Source organism: Erpetoichthys calabaricus, chromosome 6 (assembly GCF_900747795.2).
Source record: "Erpetoichthys calabaricus chromosome 6, fErpCal1.3, whole genome shotgun sequence".
Taxonomy (NCBI): domain Eukaryota; kingdom Metazoa; phylum Chordata; class Cladistia; order Polypteriformes; family Polypteridae; genus Erpetoichthys; species Erpetoichthys calabaricus.
This window is the reverse complement of record NC_041399.2, coordinates 54,109,564-54,135,684: the sequence shown is the minus strand read 5'-3', so window position 1 is coordinate 54,135,684 and position 26,121 is coordinate 54,109,564. Positions and strand designations below refer to the sequence as shown.

The 26,121-nt window shown below is 38.9% G+C and overlaps 2 protein-coding genes and 1 long non-coding RNA gene across 5 annotated transcripts in view; 2 read left to right on the top strand and 1 right to left on the bottom strand.

Annotated features, from left to right (window-relative positions):
- cpa6 (carboxypeptidase A6) overlaps positions 1-2,589 on the top strand; it is a 132,426-nt gene extending 129,837 nt beyond the window's left edge. Inside the window, exon 11 of the mRNA XM_051929173.1 lies at positions 725-2,589. Coding sequence (XP_051785133.1) covers positions 725-954 — 230 coding nt within the window. The 3' untranslated portion in view covers positions 955-2,589. The remainder of the gene's footprint in view (positions 1-724) is intronic.
- Positions 1-17,101, bottom strand: part of LOC127528420 (uncharacterized) — a 43,109-nt gene extending 26,008 nt beyond the window's left edge. Inside the window, exon 1 of one of the 2 annotated variants that reach the window (XR_007935317.1) lies at positions 16,631-17,101. This is a non-coding gene — a long non-coding RNA (uncharacterized LOC127528420). The remainder of the gene's footprint in view (positions 1-16,630) is intronic. The other variant, XR_007935318.1, reaches the window with a different exon arrangement.
- Positions 17,102-17,120: 19 nt separating this feature from the next.
- Positions 17,121-26,121, top strand: part of arfgef1 (ADP-ribosylation factor guanine nucleotide-exchange factor 1 (brefeldin A-inhibited)) — a 221,967-nt gene continuing 212,966 nt past the window's right edge. For both annotated transcript variants that reach the window (XM_028803601.2, XM_028803600.2), the window contains exon 1: positions 17,121-17,517. In XM_028803601.2, the coding sequence (XP_028659434.1) occupies positions 17,394-17,517 (124 nt within the window). In that variant the 5' untranslated portion in view covers positions 17,121-17,393. The remainder of the gene's footprint in view (positions 17,518-26,121) is intronic.

Genomic DNA, 26,121 nt, shown 5'->3' with positions numbered 1-26,121 from the left:
ATTAAAGCAAAGAAGTGGAAAATTCTTGAATGGCCAAGTCAGTCACCTGATCTTAACCCAATTGAGCATGCATTTCACTTGTTGAAGACTAAACTTCAGACAGAAAGGCCTACAAACAAACAGCAACTGAAAGCCACTGCAGTAAAGGCCTAGCAGAGCATTAAAAAGGAGGAAACCCAGCATCTGGTGATGTCCATGAGTTCAAGACTTCAGGCTGTCATTGCCAGCAAAGGGTTTTCAACCAAGTATTAGAAATGAACATTTTATTTCCAGTTATTTAATTTGTCCAATTACTTTTGAGCCCCTGAAATGAAGGGATTGTGTTAAAAAAATGCTTTAGTTGCCTTACATTTTTATGCAATCGTTTTGTTCACCCCACTGAATTAAAGCTGAAAGTCTGAACTTCAACTGCATCTGAGTTGTTTCATTTAAAATTCATTGTGGTAATGTACAGAACCAAAATTAGAAAAAAGTTGTCTCTGTCCAAATATTTATGGACCTAACTGTATGCAACTTTTGCTCTGAAGCTACTCATTTGTGTGATAGAAACCAGCTCATATGCCAGGTGACTCATTCCCAGACTGATGCCACTCGTCAGCGCTGTTACAGTAATCTAGTGACTTCTAACAGGGGCAGTAGGAGTGTGTAGTATGTAGCATGCATTATGTGCAGTATGGTGCAGATCCAACAGTGTTCACCCATAATCTCTGTTTGTCTATTTCAGATCTCAGTTCTGGAAGTTCTATGGACTGGGCATACAGGAATGGCATTCCCTATGCATTTGCCTTTGAACTGCGTGATACTGGCTATTTTGGATTCTTGCTCCCGGAGTTCTTAATCAATCCTACTTGCACTGAAACCATGCGTGCAGTCAAAACTCTTGCTCTAAATTTGCTAAAGAAGTGCTCTTCAAGGCAGTCCATCACTCAGAACAAGATTAATTTCCAGCCTTGAATTTTATGGAAAATAGTGAAAAGGAGAAGGAACGTCCATTTTTAATTTCCTACCTTTGATACTATTAGTTATTTTTATATCAAAAATTAAGATTTTAAATTGTTCCAAGAATATTAAAAATTAACTATTTTCTTATTATTACAGCAATAGGTTTGGGAAATACCATCACACTTTTTGGATTTTTATAATTATTTTCTTTTTGTGTGACAAATGCACAAATATGTAAAGTATAATTAAAATCAAAAATCAATGTTTTTAGAATGAACAAAAAAAAGAAAAATGCGTTTCATGTGAGAATTTTCAAGATGCCAAATAAAGCAAAAGTTGTATGTGGATACTGCAAAAAGGATTACAAAAATCCAAAAAATATCATTTATTAAAATAATTGTGTGTCATTTATGAAAGCAAGTCATATCAAAATAACGTACTATACAATATGCATAAGATAATACAAATGTTTTAACACATTGCACACAGAGATTTGTAAGTACATTAAATGTGCTCAAATAGGGAAACTGTGCTAAACATAACAAGAGCCTTCATTGCTTGGCCTTTTGTATTAATGTTGTGTCCTCATGTGGCATGTTACACTGACCACTTATATAATATGTCTGTGCCATTTATTCAGTGCATTGAGACCACTGAGTGATGAGAGGCTTTGTACCCTAAAATACGTCAGTTCTGCTGTCAGAATGAATTTCCTGAAGGCGTTCAAGTAATAGACTTGAAATTTCAAACCCAAGAAGGTCCTGGATGAGTGTTGCATTGGGCACAAATATGTCTGACTATGAAACAGTTACTTCATTTTGTGTGCCATAATTTTGATCAATGGGAATTCCAATTGCTAGAAAGCACTCTGAATTTACAGCTAGTGCCTTTCCATTGTACCTCTTTATGAATTTTACCTCATTCACTTTGCTTTGTCAGTTGTTAAGAACAGAGCAATTATAAAGTTGACTTCCATGTTATTGCACTTGAATTCACATCAACCAACAGATACATAAGCTAATGTTTCAGCTGTTTACTATAACAGCTTACTTTAAATATCCTCCTTTTGAAAATATCTGAAGATATCTGAAGATACTTTATTGAAACATAAAAAAAGACTTTTTGGAAAATGTTTTTGAGTTTTTAATGATCTTATGGGACGTTACTCCTCTGTGCCATGTTGCTTGTTTGTTTTCTGCTGCCTTTTCCCAATGCTGTTATTACCCATTTTTCAAAGTTTTACTAGTAGGTTGAGCTGTCAACTGGTAAACAATTTGGTAGCAGAATTTTCATGTTTTGGGCATTTGTGGTAAAAATGATCATCGAAATTAAATCTTTTTCACTCTAATGAAAATAGACATTCTTCTTAAAGTGCTGTTAACAGTGCTGTCCTTTTCCTGCTGAGACCCATTAAGAATATTTTGTTTGTTTTTTCCCCACTGTTTAATTTTCTAGGTCCTCGGTTGACTTAATGATTAATAAAGCTTGGTGCTGCTAGCATTTCTCTACCTGTTTTTGTTTCAGTTTGTAACAGAGGTAGGTTAAGAACTGAAAAACAAAACAATGAGGCAAACCTGTAAGTATAACACACAACTGTTCTTATTATTCATAAAAGCTTTGCCGTGAATACTTTACTGAGTGTGTAAATGCTACACTCACCCCTCCCTCAAGAATGTATTGTCAGTGTGTTGCCAGCACTGACTGCGTACATGTACTGTTTCATTCACTTAGGATTTTTCTGTTTATGCATTTCAAAGTACTGTGGTGAACTGCCGGTGGGAACTGTGACCCCCATATTCTCTAGCTCAGTGCTTTGTGTCTTGAGCTAAATTTAGAGCTCCATCTATCAGCCGCCCAGTGCGTGTCTCAGGTAATGTCAGCTGATCTTGCTCTTCTCTATGCAGTGTCACCACTACCCTCCACCTGTCCATAGTGCCAGTCCCATCCATATCGCCAATTGAATTGTTATGGACTCACACCTGGAAGCATCTCACTTCGAAGATGTGCACCGTGGTGAGCTGTAAACCCCTGGTCTCTGGCTCAGAAATGAGTGCTCTGTGGCATGAGCTAAATGGACTGCTCCATCAGTCAGCTATGTAGAATCCATCTCTGACCACAGTGAGTGGTGCACATTCCCAGTAACATCAGCAGATCTATCCCTCTCTCTCTCTCTCTGTCTGCCCCCACTTCCTCTGTGCAGCATCGCCACTGCAGTGGCCAACCATTTCATCCGAGTTTTCAGCTATCCAAGGTCGCATCAGTCCACGTTACCTCAGATAATCGGGGTTCTACTGTATATGTTCACCTTAATAAAATGATGTCTGTGTATCCATGTCACTGTCCTGTGGCTATGTGTCTGTCATTCCAACAGATGATGCAACACAAATATCACTGCTTTAACAAATTCCATTCCAAATGGCATATAACAGAGACTTATTTATGCATTGCATTTGTCATTTTAACAGATGACGCATCACTGACATTTGTGGTAATGCATTTTATGACTACAAACTAACTGTGGATTAAAATCTAAGTAATCAATGTAGACCTCAGCGTTAATGTTAACAGTGTACCATGTAATACATATGTCTCTGATTTATGCAGATTGGTATGGGATTGGTAAAAGCATGGTTAATGTTTGTTAGGTGCCATCTATTGCAATAACAGACATAGCAACCAGATGGACAAACAAACCCTCAGACATGTTCCCTTTTATTAAGGTGGATGTTTGTGGTGCACCTATTGTTGGAATTAAAAAATACATTCCAATATACGGTGCCTTACAAACATTAATGCCCATCTTAGATGGGTAGCACAGCTAATATATACAGTATTTATGCACTGTGAGTCTGTGTGTTCTTCCTGTGAGTTTTTCTTCAGAGACTTGAGTTTTTTCTAAAGTCCCTAAGTAATGCAGACTGATGTTGTAAGATGGCCAGTACAGTAATAGTGAGTATGAGTTTGAATATGTTTTGTGATGGCCTGGCACCCCATCCAGGGTTTGTTCTTGACCAGTATATAATGCTTCCTGCTTAGGCTCTGGCCTTCCATAGCTCTGGATTAGAAAAAGTGCTTTCAGCGTGGACGAAGCAGTGCTGAGGACACAATCCAAGTCCTTAAGTAAAAATGAATTTGAAATCGATGGCCTGGATTTATTAATTTTATGTTCATGCAGGTTAGGTGGATTAGTGATTCTAAGTTGGCCCTAGTGTGTGCTTGGTGTGTGGGCACCCTGCCCGAGATTGGTTCCTGCCTTGTGCCCTGTGTTGGCTGGGATTGGCTCCAGCAGACCCCCGTGACCCTGTGTTTGGATTCAGCAGGTTGGAAAATGGATGGATGTTCATTGTATTTTCACTAGCATTGCAACAGAGGTTAAGACAGTTTAATTTTCAAGACAAGAAATATAAATGTATGAATCAACAGTACGGATTTCTTTTCATACCCACATTCTGTTAAACAAGGATGTTTTCAATAAGAAAAGTACAACTGAATGAAATTCATTGTGGTTTAATAATTCACGTTGTAGCCATAATGGGAGAAGCTGGGTAAAGTAAGTTATTTACTTATTTTGAACGATCCATGATGCGAGTGTGCGTGTGCTTTTTTACACCTTGACATTAAAACAGCATTGCATGATCTGAAGCCTACTCCTCCCAGTTGCCCCAGTTAGACGTAATACTCACCTTACAGTTAACCACAACTCTACTTTTTGACTCTGAGCCTTTCACTACAATGATTCTTTGGCCACGGTTCTTATACAGCCATCTGAGGCTTAAAACTGAATGTATATTTTCCTTTTGGATTTGCAGGAAACTTTGGTGTGGCAGTCCACCATTGGGCACACTGACACCCACATCTACATTCATTCAGGGCCAGTTAAGAGTCACAATTTGACATCTGTGATAGGAAACCAGAAAATCCAGAGAAAGCCCCCACAGACACAGGGAGAATACAGAAACTCTACAGCGATACCCGGGCTCGGGATTTGAACCTAAAACTTCAGAGCTGTGAACCAGCAATCTAAAGCATAAACTGTATTCTGAAGGTTATTAGTGTTTGTGTCCTTCCTTTCTGACTGAGCTGTGCACAATGGTCATTTTGTATTTCTACTTTTAAGATCATCCTTGTCCACCTTTACAGATTCAGCATGCTGTCATCTTTAGTTTAATGCTAATATAGAATAGCTCTTGCCATCACAAAAGAGCACAAGATGAAAACAAAGTCACATGCAGGGTTCAATTAACACACATCCGTGCCTATTGTTTAGGATGATTGTTGATTTTGGTTCAGTTTATTCTTTTATTTTTCTAAAGAAAAGCCCTTGCAGCCCACGAGTTTCATTTTAATACCTGCATAGTAATTTCTTGTCTGTGATGTTATGTGCCGAGTACAATGCAGTAAAAGAATAAAAAAAATAAATTGTTTCCCAAGATACTCAGATCGTACAGCAGAGTCAATTACATGCATGGTTAACTTCTAGGGAAAGTTTATAAAAGTCTTTTTTTTGCACTGAGCCAAATGAAAACTTCAGCAGAGTACCTTACAGCAGCCATTCTTATACCTGCCTGTCTGTCTTAGAGAGGGGGGTTGTCGCAGTTTCGCTGTTGGTGTTTTCAAACAGCTAAGAGTTTTCTGCCGGTGTGCTCATGCCCGGTGTAGGCAAAGTTCTGCATCATATGAGTGTTTCATTATGGACAGAGACACTTTTGTAAACAGTCAGATGAGTAAATGGAGTTTTCTGTTCAGCTCATCAGTAGACTTTGATGCTTGTAACTCCCAACATCATGAGTTCACCTCACAGGAAAGAAGGGGAAGGACTGTTTGCGGAGATTGTTTAAATTTAAAAACTCCCATTTTTAAATAAAATGGTAGAAGTATGGACAAGGCCTTAGCAGATCAACTAACAGCCTTTCATGGTATTTCACCATTAGATGCAACCTCAAAAAGGGTCAGCAAAGGCTCTTTTACCTGAGGAGGCTAAATACTTTTGTAGTGGGAACCAAAATACTAGCAAACTTCTACAGCTGCAATACTGAAAGCATTCTGACCAGCTACATCACAGTCACTTCATTTCTGATGCTAGCTATCCAGCTTTATCACATTTTCACATCTGCCTCTGGAGTTCCACCACAAACATCACTGTCTTCATGGGCAGCTGCTTCCTCCAGGCCATAAGATCATTGCACTCTCAGTAACCTGATCTTTCCCATCTTGTACTGTACCCACCTGCTAGTTTAGGTGTAATTCTGCTGTAAGTTACATGTGCACTACTACCTGCACTTTTCTCATTACTGTTAATTTTGTGATCTGTCTGTAGAGTTCTGTTTTTTTGCAGTGTGTGCGCGCATTTGTACTATTTTTCTGCTACTCTTATCTATTGTATTTATTTATACACCATATTGTTGTTCAACTGCCTGGATATACTTCACTGCAAACTACCCAAAACCCCCACCGCAATCTCCCTCAGCTGTGGCAGAAGAATTTCACTATGCTCTTGCAATGTATGTGACAATAAATTCTAATTTAATCTAAATCATGTATGAGGTCAACTTGCTGTACATGCAATATAGTCACATCTTCTTTTATTTGAAACCACCCCCAACAGTTGGGAGTTGTCCATTCAGATCATTTGTCTCCATTTATCCCTGTCTGCTAAATCCTCTGCTCTCAGACCCAGCACCTTCAAATCTCTTGCCACCAAGTCCCTCCACCTAAACCTCTGTCTTCCACTGGCCGCTGCCATGCTTTTCCAAAACAACCTCATTCTACTTTCCACAACATTCTCCATAATAAATCTCACTCTTGCCATTTGGCAGACTTCCTTGTTTGTTTTTCTTTCTCTTAAAGAGACCCCCAACAGCCCACTTAGCATATGTATTATTGTTCTGACAAGCAGCTTCTCCTTCTTTTTCTTTCTGTTGGCCAAAGTTTCACTGCCATTGAGCAACACTGTTTAGTCTACTGTCTTGCACAGTTTGCACTTATGTGTTCTGCTGTAACTCTCTTCTTGATTAATGTTTCACAGCCTCCTTTTGCCTCAAACACAGAGCACACAAATTTGATGTGGTTCATCTGTTTTAGCTCTACACCTACTTATTCATTCATCCTTTTCTTTACTAAACACCAATACTTTTGTCTTTCTAGTTTTTACACTTAATCCTTTAGTGTTTTAGAACCTTTTGCCAATTCCATATGCTTCTCTGCAGTTCATCTTCCATATCTAGTATGGCTAAATCGTCAGCTATCACAACTCTTCATTTCTTATGTGTCCTCATTTTTCCTGTTAGTTTCATGTCATATATACAAATATACATGCACATACAGTATGTACATCCAGAATATATTGTTAAAGGGGGGCTTTAAGTCAAAATTCCAACTGGTATAGCTCACTTTAGGGACAAACAACGACTATTTTAGGCAGAAGGAAGTCTGAAAACAGGTCTGCCATTTGCGGTGATGACTAATCCACTTTAAAGTAGACCAAGTACCACCACAGAAAGTGCGAAGAGAAGAAAGTTAGTTAGTTATGGCCAAAGAAAACTAGTTAGTGCAATTGATTATAAAGAAGTACAGTATAAGACAGTAATATAAAACAGCTTCAGCAGCAATACATACACTTCTGATTGTGCTATGCTTTAATAAAGGGGTTTCAGACATAATTTTATTTATTTTTGTTCTCTAGCATTTTTGCATAAAATCATTACAATTTTTTGCAGTGGCCTCTACATCCAGTGCACTGCAGTAGTTCTATAATATTCTTATATATATAGCAAATGCTTAACAACTGGAAACAAAGAACACTAAGATAAAAATTAACAATAAACAAAATGACAAAATATACAGTCTCCCCAAAAACATAAAATAAAATTGGCTAAAAATAATTAAATATATACATATACACACACAAACTAGGGGGCTTACCCCCTGCTCGCTTCGCTTGCCAACCCCCCTGGCCTGCGCTACGCACCAGCCACTTCGGATCTTTGCTGCTAACGTTGTGAAGAGGGGGGCTGAATGCACCCCAAGGAGATACGATCACTCCTCTGAAACCCCCTCTTAAACGGTGATACAATGGGAAACAAATAGCTTTTTTTTTACCTCCTCTATGCTCGATCAGCTGCTGGCTTGCTGCTGCTGCCATGCTGTGTGATCTGCATCTCACGCAGCACTTCAAACATTTAAAAGCCTGTACAGCAGCTGTCTTTGTCATCTATTTTTTTGTCTTTTATTTCCGGCCCCGGGTGTGGCTAAATCTCTTGGCACAAACTCTTGTCTCGCAGGACGTGAGTTCTTGATATTTTTTAGTTTAAATTTAAAATCAGAACAATAATCTGAAAATCTAACAACATCACATTAAAGTTCGATAAATTCTGAAAAGAATGATACCAAACATATATATGTAGGTTTTAAAATAAGCCCGATTTAAAGCATGACAAAAAATATCACATAAAATCGCTGCACTTTTAGGCTTAAGATTTTATATATATATATATATATATATATATATATATATATATATATATATATATATATATATATATATACAGTTAGGTCAATAAATATTTGGACAGAGACAACCTTTTTCTAATTTTGGTTCTGTACATTACCACAATGAATTTTAAATGAAACAACTCAGATGCAGTTGAAGTGCAGACTTTCAGCTTTAATTCAGTGGGGTGAACAACACGATTGCATAAAAATGTAAGGCAACTAAAGCATTTTTTTAACACAATCCTTTCATTTCAGGGGCTCAAAAGTAATTGGACAAATTAAATAACTGGAAATAAAATGTTCATTTCTAATACTTGGTTGAAAACCCTTTGCTGGCAATGACAGCCTGAAGTCTTGAACTCATGGACATCACCAGATGCTGGGTTTCCTCCTTTTTAATGCTCTGCCAGGCCTTTACTGCAGCGACTTTCAGTTGCTGTTTGTTTGTGGGCCTTTCTGTCTGAAGTTTAGTCTTCAACAAGTGAATGCATGCTCAATTGGGTTAAGATCAGGTGACTGACTTGGCCATTCAAGAATTTTCCACTTCTTTGCTTTAATAAACTCCTGGGTTGCTTTGGCTGAACGTTTTGGGTCATTGTCCATCTGTATCATGAAATGCTGCCCAATCAATTTGACTGCATTTAGCTGGATTTGAGCAGACAGTATGTCTCTGAACACCTCAGAATTCATTTGGCTGCTTCTGTCTTGTGACACATCATCAATAAACACTAGTGTCCCAGTGCCACTGGCAGCCATGCACGCCCAAGCCATCACACTGCCTCCACCGTGTTTTACAACTGATGTGCTATGCTTTGGATAATGACCTGTTCCACACCTTCTCCATACTTTTTTCTTGCCATCATTCTGGTAGAGGTTGATCTTGGTTTCATCTGTCCAAAGAATGTTTTTCCAGAACTGTGCTGGCTTTTTTAGATGTTCTTTAGCAAAGTCCAATCTAGCCTTTCTATTCTTGAGGCTTAGGAGTGGCTTGCACCTTGCAGTGCACCCTTTGTATTTACTTTCATGCAGTCTTCTCTTTATGGTAGACTTGGATATCGATACGCCTACCCATTGGAGAGTGTTGTTCACTTGGTTGGCTATTGTGAAGGGGTTTCTCTTCACCATGGAAATGATTCTGCGATCATCCACCACTGTTGTCTTCTGTGGACGTCCAGGTCTTTTTGCGTTGCTGAGTTCACCAGTGCTTGCTTTCTTTCTCAGGATGTACCAAACTGTAGATTTTGCCACTCGTAATATTGTAACAATTTCTCGGATGGGTTTTTTCTGTTTTTGAAGCTTAAGGATGGCTTCTTTCACCTTCATGGAGAGCTCCTTTGACCACATGTTGTTCACAGCAAAATCTTACACATGCAAGCACCACACCTCAAATCAACTCCAGGCCTTTTATCTGCTTAATTGATAATGACATAATGACGGACTTGCCCACAACTGCCCATGAAATAGCCTTTGAGTCAATTGTCCAATTACTTTTGAGCCCCTGAAATGAAGGGATTGTGTTAAAAAAATGCTTTAGTTGCCTCACATTTTTATACAATCGCTTTGTTCACCCCACTGAATTAAAGCTGAAAGTCTGCACTTCAACTGCATCTGAGTTGTTTCATTTAAAATTCATTGTGGTAATGTACAGAACCGAAATTAGAAAAAAGTTGTCTCTGTCCAAATATATATGGACCTAACTGTATATATATATATATATATATATATATATATATAAAAACGTATATATATATATATATATATATATATGGGGTTAAGTCAAATAAATGTTTTTGTTAGCGCAATATGTTTCAGCAGGTCTCACAATAAACAACTTTCTTGCTTTTCTTTTCTGTTCTTTCCTTTCTTCACTCGTCTAGGCAAGTGGTGTCGCCCAACTCCAACTCCCTGAATGTGAAGAGGCAGCCCCTTTTATGCTGGACCTGGGTGTACTTCCGGTGCCACAGCACTGCCCAAAGGACGTACTTCCAGGACAGTCCCTTCCTGAAGCTTCCCCTGGTAGCACCCATGGAACCCAGCAGGGCTACCCAATGGGAGTAAAGTTCTCAGTATGCCCTGTGGGGGTGTACAAGTGTGCACCGGTTTATGGGGCACTGCTAACTACTGTATTGGGAGAGCATACCATCTTGAAAAGCTATCTCCCCCAGTATTTCCATTTCCAGCTGAATAAGGGTCTTCTATCAAACCCCACCAGATGGCAGTCCATTCAAGGTGACATGCCATGCTAGCCTCATGGCTGAGTCAAGGAGCAGGGTTTATCTCGAATGGGACACATATGCAACCCAGTTGTCCATCACAGTGTACAAGTAATAAAATGTGATTTTAAAACAAGGGCTGTCTCTCTGTGATCTAATGCTAAAAGTAAGTCTGCTCCAGAGGCTAGGGGCCTTATTAGCAGAAGCTTCAACCCCCTACTTTACCTAGACAGACAGTGATTTGGGTGTTGTTGGGTCTCATAAGGGCTTAGAATTGTATATAATTAAAAAATGTATTGTATAGTATTAAAGATAACTTCTAAACCCTTTTAGCAGCCTTTGTACGGAGACAAGCACAGGGGTAATATGAGCAGTTGGTTTTTGCTTAGTAAGCAATCTGGCAGTAGAACTCTAAACAAGCAGAAGAAAAATCAACATATGAAGATTAAGATTAGAAAGTGAAGCATTACAATAACTTAGGCATAAACATATAAATGTACTGTATGTATGGTCTTTTCTGTATCTCCAAAAGGCAGATTAAATCTAACTTTAGGTATGTTTCTGTTATGATTCAGGTATGCTACAATAGTGAAGATGGTGTGAGGTTTCCTTAAAGCTTCACATGTCAGGTCAGGCTTTCCCAGCCTGCCTAGTATAGATCTCACCCCAGTCAGCCTAACCTCAAACCTCACAGGTTGTTTTCAGCCTATTCAGGCCTAAAATGAGGAACTGGCTTTTAAAGTTCAAAAATAACTGCAATGTCTCAAACTATACATGCCCAAAATAGCAATCCAGAGCAAATAAATCCTAATTCTTAAACTTGCAGTCCAAAATAACAGAAACAAAATCCAAAACCAGAAACTCTATACTTACCATTAATGCACTCTTAAGAATGTCAATGAACTACTGAAAGACCCGCACTCATCTTCAGACTAGAAAGGATGAGAGCAGTCCTTCAGTAGTCACATTATGGTGGCCCTGCCTCTTTGGGTTACAACCAAAATAACAAAGTACATAAGAGAACAAGATAAAATAAATACAAATATATTTCGGTGTGTGGGTGTGTGTGCCCTGCGGTGGGCTGGTGCCCTGCCTGGCATTTGTTTCCTGCCTTGCGCCCTGTGTTGGCTGGGATTGGCTCCAGCAGACCCCTTGACCCTGTAGTTAGGATATAGCGGATAATGATAAGATTAAGATTAGATAATGATATTAGATAATTAGATATTAGATAATGATTAGATAATAAGATTAAGATTAGATAATGGATGGATGGACAAATTAAAAAATATAGAATGATATTCATACTTTACAACAAACAAAGAAAGTGAAGAAAAGGAAAATAAATATAAACCAGGGAACACATCCTGGCTGAAACATGCCCATTTTTTATGTTGATAAAAACAAGACTGTACCAGACATTTACATGTTGTTTGAAATTTAGATCTGAATCAGAAAATATTATGTGGCTGAATGCGAGAAGCTAATATCCCAAGGACACCCCAAAAAGGACTGACAACCTAATATGATTCAAAAATCAAAATCTGTTTTATTAACCTTTTATCAACATTTTATCTCTACTGCATGCCCAAGTGTTGCCAAAGTCACTATTTTGTAACTGACTGATTCCCTGCATACAAGGAGCATTTGGCCTTGTGGGTGTCAGTTCCAGGTCCAGCACCTTGCTGCAGTTCCATCACTAGCTGAATGACATATACATTTCTCTACTCAATGATTACATTGGGAAAAGCTCTATTTTTAAAATGCCACCCCTACAAAGCATGGTCACAATATTGTTTAAAAGCAAAACAACACTTAAGAACAACATGTGTGCTTCCCTTATTCCTGGAAGTGAGCATTTTCGCTAAAGCAAGTTAACCCTGACAGAGTAAAAAGGAAGAGACACCACTCCACCACAGGGCACATTCACACTTACTGGGTTCTGTCAAACCAATGTCCTTGTAAAACTGCCATGCAAAACAGAGAGAACATGCAGTTTGTACAGTTGGGACACCAAATGGCAAATGTCATTGTCCATACAATACCATGTTATTCTTTCTTTCAAGTTTTTTTTTCCATTTTCATAGAGAATCATCTGACCGCACTACTCCATTCTTATCTGTTGTACACTTCCTTACCTGAAACCCCTTTCATGATTAGATCCACCGTCACACAGTCCATCCTCTTTCTCTTTGTTTGTCCTTAACACCTCCATATCCATGATTCTCCTCTCCCCTTTTAATGGCATGCACATACCACTTTACCCTTCATTGCTGTCTTTTCTTTGAGATTTCCTCAATTTTAACTATACCTCTGCTTCTCTCATTCCTGATCTTATCAACCTTTGTTTCTCCACACATCCATCTCACCATGCTCATTTCAGTAGCGCCTGGTTTCCTATCTTGCATCTTTTTAACTACCCAGGATTATGATCCATACAACAATGCTGGTCTGATCACTGTTTTATACATCATCTTATAATACTTTATATAATAATAAACTGGGGTTGAATGGGCATAGAGGACTAGTGCCACCACAGGGAGTGTGGGATCATCAGTGGGAGTATTAGATTTTGAAATTGTATATTAAAGGCTGCCTCTATCATCAGACTTTCGCCTGTTTTGAAAGTAAATCATAAAGATCACACAGCATCTCCAGGTGCACTCTTTCCACTTCCCCATGTTCATGAAAGGAAGCTGTAAAAATCTTTGGTAAACCTGGTCTACCTTGTAAAATTATAAGAACGGGCATTTTCCATCATCCTTGGAAATCTCTAAGTAAATGAAACCCAAGGCTAAAAACATCTTTAAAATGAAAAAAAAATGGCTGCAATGAGTTTGGAAAGAAATGGTGTCTGCATCAGCAAAATTATTTTGTAGTGTTTCTTTTCATAAGGTAGTGTGATAGATAGATAGATAGATAGATAGATAGATAGATAGATAGATAGATAGATAGATAGATAGATAGATATTATAATTATGCACACACACACACTTACATACACATACAAACACACAAACACACACACCACCTAAAAAAATTAACTACCTTGAATTGAAGTTATAATAATAAAGGTTATTGACATTGTCAGTGTATATATACAGTTCTAAGACAGACTTTACATTAACATAGAATAAAAGTAAGGTCCGATGACCAGGGAGGACAGAAAAAGCAAAAAAAAACTCCAGACAGCTGGAGAAAAAAAAAAAATCTGCAGGGGTTCCAGGCCATGAGACCGCCCAGCCCCCTCTAGGCATTCTATCTAACATAAATGACCTCAATCAGTCCTCATTGTATTCAGGGTTCACATGGAAGAATTTGATGATGACGGTCATGTGGACTTCTGGCCTTTAATCCATCAATGTAGGGACATCACGGTGCTTTGATTAGGTGGTGGTGGTGGAGTGATGTGCTCTGATTTTCTTTTCTGAGTTAAGATTCTGAAAGCTTCATTCTGCACTAGTTGCAATCGATCTATCTATCTACAGATAGATCGATCGATCGATCTTTATTTGTCCCCAGGGGAAATTTTGCTTTTTACAAAAGTTGAATTAAAATAAATACAGTAATATTATTAAAATTCTGATAAACAACAAGCCCCTCTCAAATATACACCAGAATGACTACAAAGAAAGAAAACTTCTGACTTTGCAATCACCATCACACTGAGGCATTATGTAGACGTATTGCTGTTGGTATGAAGGAGCCCCTGTAGCATTTCTTGATACACTTCTATTGAATAATTCATTGACTGAAAGTCCTCTATGTTAGTGTGTTTGAGAGGAGATGTGCAGAATTGTTCATAATGGCACTCAGTTTTGTTTTAACTCTCTTTCTTGCTACTAACTCCAAGGGGTCCACAGTGTGTCCTATAACTAAGCCTGCCCATTTTAATTAGTCTGTTGATTCCATGGGCCTCTCGTGAAGTGATTTTACCAGCCCAGCACACCACAGAATAAAAAATCCCACTGGCCATCACAGAGTTATAGAAGATGTGAAGGATGTCACTTCCCACATTAAAAGAATGCAGTGCCCTGAGGAAAAAGAGATCACTATGCCAAAGATGCTGTATTAAATGTTTTTTGAATTTCCACAACATATCAAGTCATAGTCCCATTAGTTTGTGAGAAATTAAATTACAGATTGACAGATCTTGATATTTTAAAAGTGCTAGAGAGCTAGCTGAATTGTGGTTATCAAACGAAAATGCCATTAACAGACACCTGGACGTGAACCCAGCATATGCAGGCTTAAAAAGAAGAACATCCACATATTAAACAAGACTTCCCTCCAAACCACACCTTATTAATCCACCCCACCTTACAACCTTCATTTGTTATATATTGCCTTTGATTCCTATATGTCTAATCATTTTCCTCTAATGATGACACCCGGTAGGAGCTGAAGAAAAAACTATTTTAAGATATGTGACTCATTTTCTTCCTTTATATATATATATATATATATATATATATATATATATATATATATATATATATATATATATATATATATATATATATATATATCTTCTTTTATATATAAAAGAAGATTAACTGCATAAAGCCTGAAATCATTTACAGTAAATTACATGACATGTATGTGGACTTCTATCTCAATTTATGGATTATGGACTTTCTCCTTAACAGGAAGCAGTTTGTTAAGCATGATTATTCTATTTCTGCAGTCTATTATACCTTGCTAGGAGCTCCACAAAGCCCCATACTCTTCACCATCTATACAAATCACTTCTGTAGCTGTCACGGATGCTAATGCTACAGCTTTGATTGGCACCTCTAACAATACAGCACAATTTGAGGAAGGGTCCGAGCGGATGCAGAGGCGGTGCTAGAAACAGAACCTTCAAGTAAATATGAGGACAACAAAGGAACTGCTCATTGATTTTAGGAAGAATGCTGAACCAGTACAACCACTGGTTCTCAGGGGAGAACAAGTTGGGAGAGTTAGTAGTTTTAAGTACCTGGGAACTATGATGGATAATATCTTGAACTTTAATGAAAAACTTCAGTAAATGTATGAAAAATGAGAGCACCACAGCAATTTATTAAGACAGTTGAGTAAGACGGCTTACAGAACTATTATACATGTCATACTGCCTTATTTATTCCTGGACTGGTTCAGAGGACTGTGTGTGACTAATAAAAAATAAAATAGGGAAAATAATACAATTATGGTCTGGTCTTTGTGGGCAATTGCAATTAGGGCTTCAAGAACTGTATAACAAATGAGCAAAATTAAAATTGGGGACGATAGTAAAGAACCAGACACAATGCTTAAATAATTCTTCCCATATTTAACTTTCTGGAAGGCAATACCTACTGCAAAAATTAAAAACAGAAGTAGAAATAGTTTTATACCAAGGGTAACAAAAACTTTTAAATTGGCAATATCCAACTTTTCTGAAATAAGCAATTATTCTAGAATTCTGTTTAATTGCACTGACAACCAGAGATAAGTCACCTACTGGATAGGATGAGCAACTTCTGAGTCAGCCGCAGGGGTGCCTACAAAAACGGCAAGCCTGCAGTTTTGCAAACCGAATTCCATCTAGTGCGGCAAAGCCGGACAATCCTTTTAAGGATAGCAAGCCACCTAAAAGAGCCATGTAAAGAGCTAAGGATCTATTCTGGCACTCAACACTGGTGCTACAATACAAATATGTTACTACTTTGTATTTTATTGCATGCCTTGCATGTAGGAATATGCTTTTGTATGTTGCTGACTGGATTTCCACTTGTGGACAATAAGGGTGACATTAATTAAATACTGTGGCTTTTCTATTCGTTCTCTAGGTAGTTGAAACCTATGGGCGAGCAATTAAAATTAACATCCTGAAAAATGGAAAAAAAATGGGTATGGCTGGGTAGCAAAGAAATGGCCTCTGGATTAACAAATGAAAGGCCTCACCTTACTTTGTATAGTGCCTTTTTATAGAAACATCATCTCATTACAAAACATCCGTTTACCTGCTTGGGGCACAGATCCAGAGTGCCCTGTTCCAACCAGGTGAGCTCACAGAGGAAGTGACTTACAACTTGGGCTGGCCTTTATCCATTTTCCATTACACCGCAGGTCTGACGTGCTGCTGTAAAAGAAGCTTAAAGGTGAGCCGCTGTCGTCAGCTCAGTTGCGACACAGTGAAAATTGCCGAGCCTGTTGAGTGACACCGCCAGAGGAAGGTCGCGTTCTCACCGAGCCGCTACTGCCCCGGACTGCGCAGCTCCGTGAGCCGATTGGTCGGTTTCTCGCAACCCACCAATCCGTCGCAAGATCTGCGCGAAATTGGCGACCCAATCCGTGCCCATGACAACGGGACTTCCTAGTTCCCGTCGACAAAAGGTTATAAACCGCCTCCCACCGTTGCACAGCCTACTGGATGAATTAATGAAGAAGGAAGTAAAAATGCAAGCGAGTAGTACGTTAGGAACCAGGAGCGCCGCTCCCACCTCCTGCCTCGCCTCACTGCGGCCGCTTTGACGTGCGTGACGTCGCTTCCTTCCAACATGGCGCAGGCAGGTTGCTCGTGAAAAAAAAAAAAACCGAAGGATATCCGTATCAGTTGAAAGCGTCTCCGTCTCTATTTATGTTTTTCGCCTATTTATTTTGTTCACTTTCAGCTTGCAGGCGTATTGCTCTTTTCCCCGGGAGGTAGCTTGAGAAATACGCCCTACCTCACTCCCCCATCCCTGGACTCTGTCTTCGCCCTTATCAGCCCTCTTTCAGCGCGTCATGTATGAGGGGAAAAAGACGAAAAACATGTTTTTAACACGGGCTCTGGAGAAGATTTTAGCCGATAAGGAGGTGAAGAAGGCTCACCACTCTCAGCTGCGCAAAGCCTGTGAAGTGGCATTAGGTAAGGTGCTGTCGACCCGGGGTGGGAGGGTGGAGGTGTTTTGCTTGGGCACACGTCATGTCAGTTGTTTTGCTCCGCAAACCTGGAGAGGATCGTACTGGAAGGCACGGCTGTGCCCGCGACACACCATCAGCGTGGCCGGTTGTGCCAGGCAGGCGGCGACGGCCTTGTGTTAGCCTGGCCAGGAAAAGAGAAGTTGTCAAAAAGATTTTTTTATAATGGAGAGATCGGCCGTGCATCTTCTAGTAAGGGGTGAGCTGAGGTGACTCGGGCGGCCTGCTTAGAATGGCGCCCCAGGTAGCCTCAGTGATAGCGGGGCGTGTGCCCCAGACGAGGAAGAAGCAGGTGGTGGCAGACACCAGACGAGTCCCCTGTGCGCCAGCTTGTCATTTGTCATTAAGATTACATCCGGGAGGCACGCGCTGGGTATTTCAAATTAAGAAAATAGGGCGACCACCCTAAAACATTGCAGGCAGGATGGCCTTGGTTAGTATTAACCGGGGTTGTGCAACATCATCTTAAAGGCTGACAGGGGTTTACCGCCCAGCCCTATCCAGTCATGGGGCTCAGCTTTTCTGTCTTGTTCGTTTTATAGCGCCATTACAAGCATGCAGCATCCGAAGGACTTCAGCAGAATGTCATAATACAACTCATGAATGGACTACTGTTTTAAAGAAGGCGATATTGACAGACTCCAGGAGGAGCCTGAAAACTCAGACGTTCATTCATTTTATGAAAGCTCCTGTTCTCTTTCTGGAGGCGAGGCTTATTTAGGCAGCGTTGGAGGAACAACATATGGTGGGATAGTAGGTCAACGTAAGGCACGTTTTAACAATATGAGCCTATGCAGAGATTCCAGTCAATAGCCCATCATGCCAGTGGGATGTGGGCAGTAACTGGAGAACCTGCATAGAAATCAAATTTGACATAGTTAAGGGGTAAGCTCGGAGATATGCAGGTGGATATGAGGCTCTGGTGTCTTGGACAGTGGACTTTTTCCAATTGGTGAGGCTCAGGGACTGCTGGGATGCAATTACCTATATCCTCCAGAAGGCTTATTCTTACCTGGACAAAGTTAGAAGCACTGTGAGGATTATGTTTTTTTTTTTTTTTTTTTTTTTAATTTCTCCAGTGACTTCAATACCGTCCAGCAATCCCTGTTAAGGGGTAATTTCAGATATATGCAGGTGGATGAGCTTATGGTGTCCTGAATAAAGGACTATCTTGTCAGGCAGACCTCAATTTGTGAGACTCGAGGACTGTGTGTCTGATGTTGATGTGAGCAACACTGGAGCACAACAAGGAACAGTCCTGTCTCCTTTTCTGTTCACTCAGTACACCTCAGACTATAAATTTAACACCAGGTAATGTCACTTGTAGGAATTCTTAGATGATTGTGCACATATGGGGTGTATTGATAAAGGGGATGTGACAGAGTATAGGAGTCAGGTGGAGAACTTTGTTTCTTTGTAGCATAACATCTGCAAAATCAAGGAAATGGTTATTGATATTCACCATACTGAAGAGCCTCTTGTCACTACTCGGGGAGTGCTTGTGTAGGTGGTTCAGTACTACAGATACATTGGGGTCTATGTCAGTACCAGGCTGGACTGGTCTTGTAATGCAGAATAACTTTTTAAGAAAGGGCAGAGCAGACCCTTATCAGAGTCTGCTCCTTTGATATGGATAGTGACATCCTGCACATATTGTACATTTTTTTTTTTTTTTTTTTTGCTGTGTTTTGTGTTTAATATCATTTAAAGAGAGGTCCACAGAATCAACAAGAAAATTGAAGGGAAGGATCATTTATGGGATGCACTCTCAGTCCATTGGAGGTAGTAGCAATGGACAATGAAAACAAAACTGCTAGGCATTACAAACAATGCTGCACATTCTCTCTCATACTGACACAGAATATTTTACATTCAGCCATCAAATATAAATATATACACACACAGTATCTCACAAAAGTGAGTACACCCCTCACATTTTTGTAAATATTTTATTATATCTTTTCATGGGATGACATTGAAGATAAGACACTTTGATACAATGTAAAGAAGTCAGTGTACAGCTTGTGTAACAGTGTAAATATGGCCTCCCCTCAAAGTAACACAACACACAGCCATTAATGTCTAAATCGCTGGCAACAATAGTGAGAACACCCCTAAGTGAAAAATGTCCAAATTGTGCCCAAAGTGTCAGCATTTTGTGTGGCTGCCATTATTTTCCAGCACAGCCTTAACTCTCTTGGGCATGGAGTTCACTAGAGCTTCACAGGTTGCCACTGGAATCCTCTTCCAATCCTCCATGACTATATCACAGAGCTGGTGGGTGTTAGAGACCTTGTGCTCCTCCACCTTCCGTTTGAGGATGCCCCACAGATGCTCAATAGGGTTTAGGTCTGGAGACATGCTTGGCAAGTCCAGCACCTTTACCCTCAGTTTCTTTAGCAAGGCAGTGGTCATCTTGGAGGTTTTTGGGGTCGTTATCATGTTGGAATACTGCCCTGCGGCCCAGTTTCCGAAGGGAAAACTCTTGCTCTACTTTAGTATGTCACAGTACATGTTGGCATTCATGGTTCCCTCAGTGAACTATAGCTCCCCAGTGTTGGCAGCACTCATGCAGCCCCAAACCATGACACTCCCACCATAATGCTTGACTGTAGGCAAGACACACTTGTCTTTGAACTCCTCACTTAGTTGCCACCACACACACTTGACACCATCTGAACCAAATAAGTTTATCTTGGTCTCATCAGACCACAGGACATGGTTCTAGTAATCCATGTCCTTAGTCTGCTTGTCTTCAGCAAACTGTTTGCGGGCTTTCTTGTGCATCATCTTTAGAAGAGGCTTCCATCTGGGACGACAGCCATGCAAACCAATTTAATGCAGTGTACGGCGTTTGGTCTGAGCACTGACAGGTTGACCCCCCACCCCTTCACCCTCTGCAGCAATGCTGACAGCACTCATGCGTCTATTTTCAAAAGACAACCTCTGGATATGATGCTGAGCACGTTCACTCAACTTCTTTGGTCGACCATGGCGAGGCCTGTTCTGAGTGGAACCTGTCCTGTTAAACCACTGTATGGTCTTGGCTACCGTGCTGAAGCTAAGTTTCAAGGTGTTGTCAATCTTTCTATAGCCTAGGCAATCTTTATGTAGAGCAACAATTCTTTTTTTTTTTTTCAGATCCTCAGAGAGTTCTTTGCTGTGAGGTGTCATGTTGAACTTCCAGTGACCAGTGTGAGACCGATAACACCAAACTTAACACACCTGCTCCCCATTCACACCTGAGACCTTGTAACACTAATGAGTGACATGACAACAGGGAGGGAAAATGGCTAATTGGGCACAATTTGGACATTTTTCACTTAGGGGTGAACTCAACTTTTGTTGCCAGCGGATTAGACATTAATGGCTGTGTGTTGAGTTATTTTGAGGGGACAGCAAATTTACACTGTTGTAGAAGTTGTACACTGACTACTTTACATTGTGTCAAAGTGTCATATCTTTAGTGTTAGCCCATGAAAAGATATAATACAATATTTAGAAAAATGTGAGGGATGTACTCACTTTTGTGAGATACTGTGTGTATGTGTGTGTGTGTATATATATATATATATATATATAAAATCTAATTCAGTTTCTGTTAAAAGCCAGTGACAAATACAATTCTATCCATCCTTGTATAGGCAATATCTAGGCCAGGATTTGAAAGCAGGGTACTAGAGTTGAAAAATGGCAATCTTTATTTTATTGTTGCACACTACACCTCATGGAGTGCATCAAATATCTGAATATAAAGAGCAATGCCCCATGCAAGTCAGAGAAGACCACACTGTCTACAAGTTTTGACTGAATAGTTTTTTTTAGTTTGTGTCTAATTTACTCCCTAATTTTAATTTTTTCTTTGTATTTAAAAGTACGTTGCTCTATAAAATTGTTTTTGTTTACAAAATATTACAATTTCATACATTTTCCTTCTAGTATTTCTGATTATATTATTAGCTGTTTCACCTCATTTTACAACTGGTTATTTTTTGGAATTATTTCTAGTGTAGCAAGTGGATAGCATTCATTGATGTGCCTCATTTAAGGGTACTTCACCATCCACACTCCTACTCATTCACTTATTTTTCAAAAGTAGTAAGTGAGCAATTTTAAATAGGAATGATTGAATATAGCCACGTGAGTTTAAAATTATTTAAAACAACATGGCTTAACACCTGTAATATTTCAGATGAAGAAACTTGACACTGCCAACCTCTCTAAATATGAAAGGGATAACAGAAAAAGTGAAATAATTCAGGAGTTCAGTCGCTGCAATGGTTAAGAGTTTTGCTTCAGCAAAACCTTACAGAAAGGTCAAATTGTGTATCTATGCGATAGTTAAAACATTTGTAGTGGGGGGAGGGCAAAGCATATGGAATAATACATTAATAATATTTATATAGTTCATTTCCCATGCTTAAAGAACTAAGCAGAAATTCAAAATGAGCATTGACTGAAACAAATATATTCACATAAAGCACTAAATAATGATAAAGGAAAGTCAAAGCTTTGAATTAGAGACTTTAAACCAGAACAAAAATACTAAAAGAAGTCCATGAACAAATAACAAAATTTGTGATACAAAATAGTGCCTGGATAGAGAGGGTAAACTGAAATAAGGGTCAAAATAAGAGAATAATTTAAATTGCCTTCCTGAACAAATGGGTTTTAGTTGTTTTTTTAAAAGAATGAATTCAATCAGCTGATATCATTAATTTACAGAGGTTGTTACAAATTCTGGGTGCTATAGAGCTTAACACTAGAATTACCAGAGCCTACGAAAAAACTCGTAGATCCATCCCACCTTAAATCGCTTTGCACCACTCCATCAGCGTCTTTTGTCCTGTAAATGTGTCGATAAACAGCAAGCAGCCTGTTATCACATCCCCCACTGCCGTACAGTTTTCTCAGCTCAAGTCAGTTTACCTGCGTGTCAGTTGCTTTGAGTTGTATAGAGTAAGAAGTCAAGCAAAATGACACCTTTTATAAATATTATATTGTTATTTGGAACACATGCATTTCATGTGTGTTCCGTGTCTACAACAATCTATGTACAGTAAACACATCGTTAAAACAAACGTTTTTCATGTTTTAGTAATAATTGATAAAATGTAGACATGAAGTGTTTAATGTGTGAAACCTAAAGTCCAAATATCAAATAAACGCTTTCACAAAAGGTACAAATATAACAGAACAAGTGCACTTCTATTCAAGAATATAACTGCAGAAAAAGAACCCGCATTAGGGTGCGACATTGACACGCATTTGCTACGACTGCTTCGGTGGCACAGCGGTATCAACTGTTGACTGGTAATCAAAACTTCACGGTTTCGATCCCGGACGAGTCCGTTTTGAGAAGTGAGCTGCTCTTATTCTTACTATTTTAGAATAAAAACATACATTTGATTTCAGTCTGTAACAGCCAGTGTAAATGTATGATACTTGTAAAGGTTTGCTTTGTTTTTTTTTTTATTTATGCACTTCCACCTGCAGCTATAGACTCTCCACTCGTGGAAGCTGCCGTCACTGTACTTTGATGTAAGAGCCAGATTGCATGTTATTTACTTATTTACCTTTTATTTATGTACTTACTTCCTAAAGTCCCAAGTAGACTGCAGAGCTTCTCGTGTACATATACAGAGTACAGCGATGGCAAAAGTGCAAGGTGCATTCTTGCTCCTATGTAGAACCGTTGTCATGATCCGAGTTCACCTCTGTTATAGTGTGTCTTTATGTGAAAACAGCAGTGTTAGATGGGGGGGAGGGTTGTGATCGTGAACATGACTGAGAGAATAAAACTGAATAAGAAAAAAAAAAACAAAGCTAACCTTTACGAGTATCATACATTTACACCGGCTGTTACAGACTGAAATCAAATGTATGTTTTTATTCTAAAATAGTACGAATAAGAGCAGCTCACTTCTCAAAACAGACTCGTCTGGGATCGAACCCTGTGAAGTTTTGATTACCAGTCAACAGTTGGTACCATTGCACCAACAAAGCAGTCGCACCAAAAGCGTGTCAATGTTGCACCCTAAACGCGTGTTCTTTTTCTGCAGTTAAATTCTTGAATAGAAGCGCACTTCTTCTGTTATGTTTGTACGTTTCGTGAAAGTGTTTATTTGATATTTGGAATTCAGGCTTAACACATTATACACTTCATGTCTACATTTTGTCAATTATTACTAAAGCATGAAAAACGTTTGTTTTAACGATGTGTTTACTGTACATAGATTGTTGTAGACACGGAACACACAAGAAATGCATGTGTTCCAAATAACAATATAGTATTTATAAAAGGTGTAATTTTGCTTGACCTCTCACTCTATACAACTCAAAGCAACTGACACGCAGGTAAACAGACTTGAGCTGAGAAAACTGTGCGGCGGTGGGGGATGTGATAGCAGCCTGCTTGCTGCTTATCGATACATTTACAGGACAAAAGACGCTGATGGAGAGGTGCGAAGCAATTTAAGATGGGACGGATCTACGAGTTTTTTCATAGGCTCTGGTAATTCTAGTGTTAAGGCTCTGTCACCCATTGAGCACAGATTAGTTTGGGACACAACAGGATTGCCAGAATCAATGGACCTTCGTGGGCAAACACAAGTATAGTGATGGAGGAGGTTACTCATGTACTCTGGAGCAAGGCCACGTAGACTATTATATTTAGTCCTATAAGACAAAGAGAGCCAGTAAAGGCGAAGCAGGGTTGGTGTTATGTGCCTGCTGTTGCAGGTCTGTGCAAAGACTCTTCCAGCACAGTTTTGAACTAACTGAAGCTGTGATAAAAGGTTAGAAGGGATATCTGCCATTAGGGAGTTACAGTAGTTGATGCAGGATGTAATAAAAGCATGAACAAATTTCTCAACATCAGAAAAGGAGAGGAATAAACTAAACACTGGATATGCCGTGGAAGTAAGAAAGTTTTTTAATGTGGTTTATTTTGGGTAGAATAAGAAAGAGAAGAATAAAAAAAGACAGATTTCTTGCAGAAGAATAAGGTCTGGTATCATCATCAACAAGAGTGATTGAAAAGGAGCTCATGTTCCTAAGTCGATCTTTAGTGGCAAGAAGCATGAGTTCACTTTGGTTGCAGTGTAATTTTAAGGGATTATGTTCCATCCAGGTGTTAATTTTACTTGAGTTGTGAGTTGACAAAACTGTGAGGAAATTTCACTTTTAACACTAAACTAGATCTTAGTATAAACCGCATAAAAAAAGATAACCCAGTTGAAAGCTACAAATAATGTAGCAAAGTTGAAGCGTGTATGTACGGAACAGGAATGTAGGTGTTCTTGCTTACCAGCTTTCTTTGTTAGACCTAGTGGGAGTGGTGGTCTGTTAGTGTTCACATACTTTGTAAGTTAAAGAAATTCAGAGATGACTCTATGACTGATTACAAGCGAGTGTAGTTGTGTTAACTGAGGTAGATTGTTGTGTCCTGTACATTTTTTTTCCCTCAGATTTGTGGTAATTTGGGTTATTAATGCAGAAGCATACATTCTCAAATGTTCTTAAACTATTTCTGAGTTGTAGGGGACAATCATCCCATTTTGTGGGTTGGCATTTTAAATAAGTTTAAAACAACATCTTGCACACACTGATACATTTCAATGGATGGCACGGAGGAAAAGCTTAAAAAATATACCTAATATGTCGATCCTTAAAGCTAAGACTTTTGTCGAGTATTGATCTGCACCTTCCATGTTTCCGGTGCATGTTTGTCACAACAAAAGTGATCTGGAAATAATCATTTCATTGCATATTCCGGGTGCTATTTTTCTTGTAGCAAGTATACGTTATCTATGTGCTTGTGAGTTTCCATATAAATATGGAAGTAAATCAAAACAAAACCAACCACATGGCATGAAAGGTTTACTGTGATTTGGTCTTTTGAGAGGAAACCACATCCCATGGGAGGGAGTTTAATAGTTGTTATGGAGGAAGAGTAACTTCTGAGCTATTGTGCTTAGCTGATCTTCTTTTAAAATGGCCAAATCTCGTAATATTGGTGTTTTTTCCATTATGAGATGTATAAACTATTTTATAATGTGTATGTAATTGCAGTATTCATAATATATAATGGACAGCTGTTTTGGTTTGAAAAATTTGATATGCGAGTAGCCTCCAATGTAAAACATCAGTACATGCAAGATATTTTAAATTTATAGAAACCAACTAGCAAAATACCCGCGCTTTGCAGCGGAGAAGTAGTGTGTTAAAGAGGTTATGAAAAAAAAAGGAAACATTTTAAAAATAACGTAACATGATTGTCAATGTAATTGTGTTGTCATTGTTATGAGTGATGCTGTGTTTTATATATATATAAAATACACACACACACATATAAACATATATACATATACACATATATATACATATCTACATATATATATATATATACATATACACATCGACATATCAACATATATATACACACATATATACAGACACACACGCTTTATGGGTGATGATTGTTTTACTCTTTTTATCTTTATTTTATTTTATTGTAGAATCAACTCCTATCTGCGCACAGCAGGGCAGC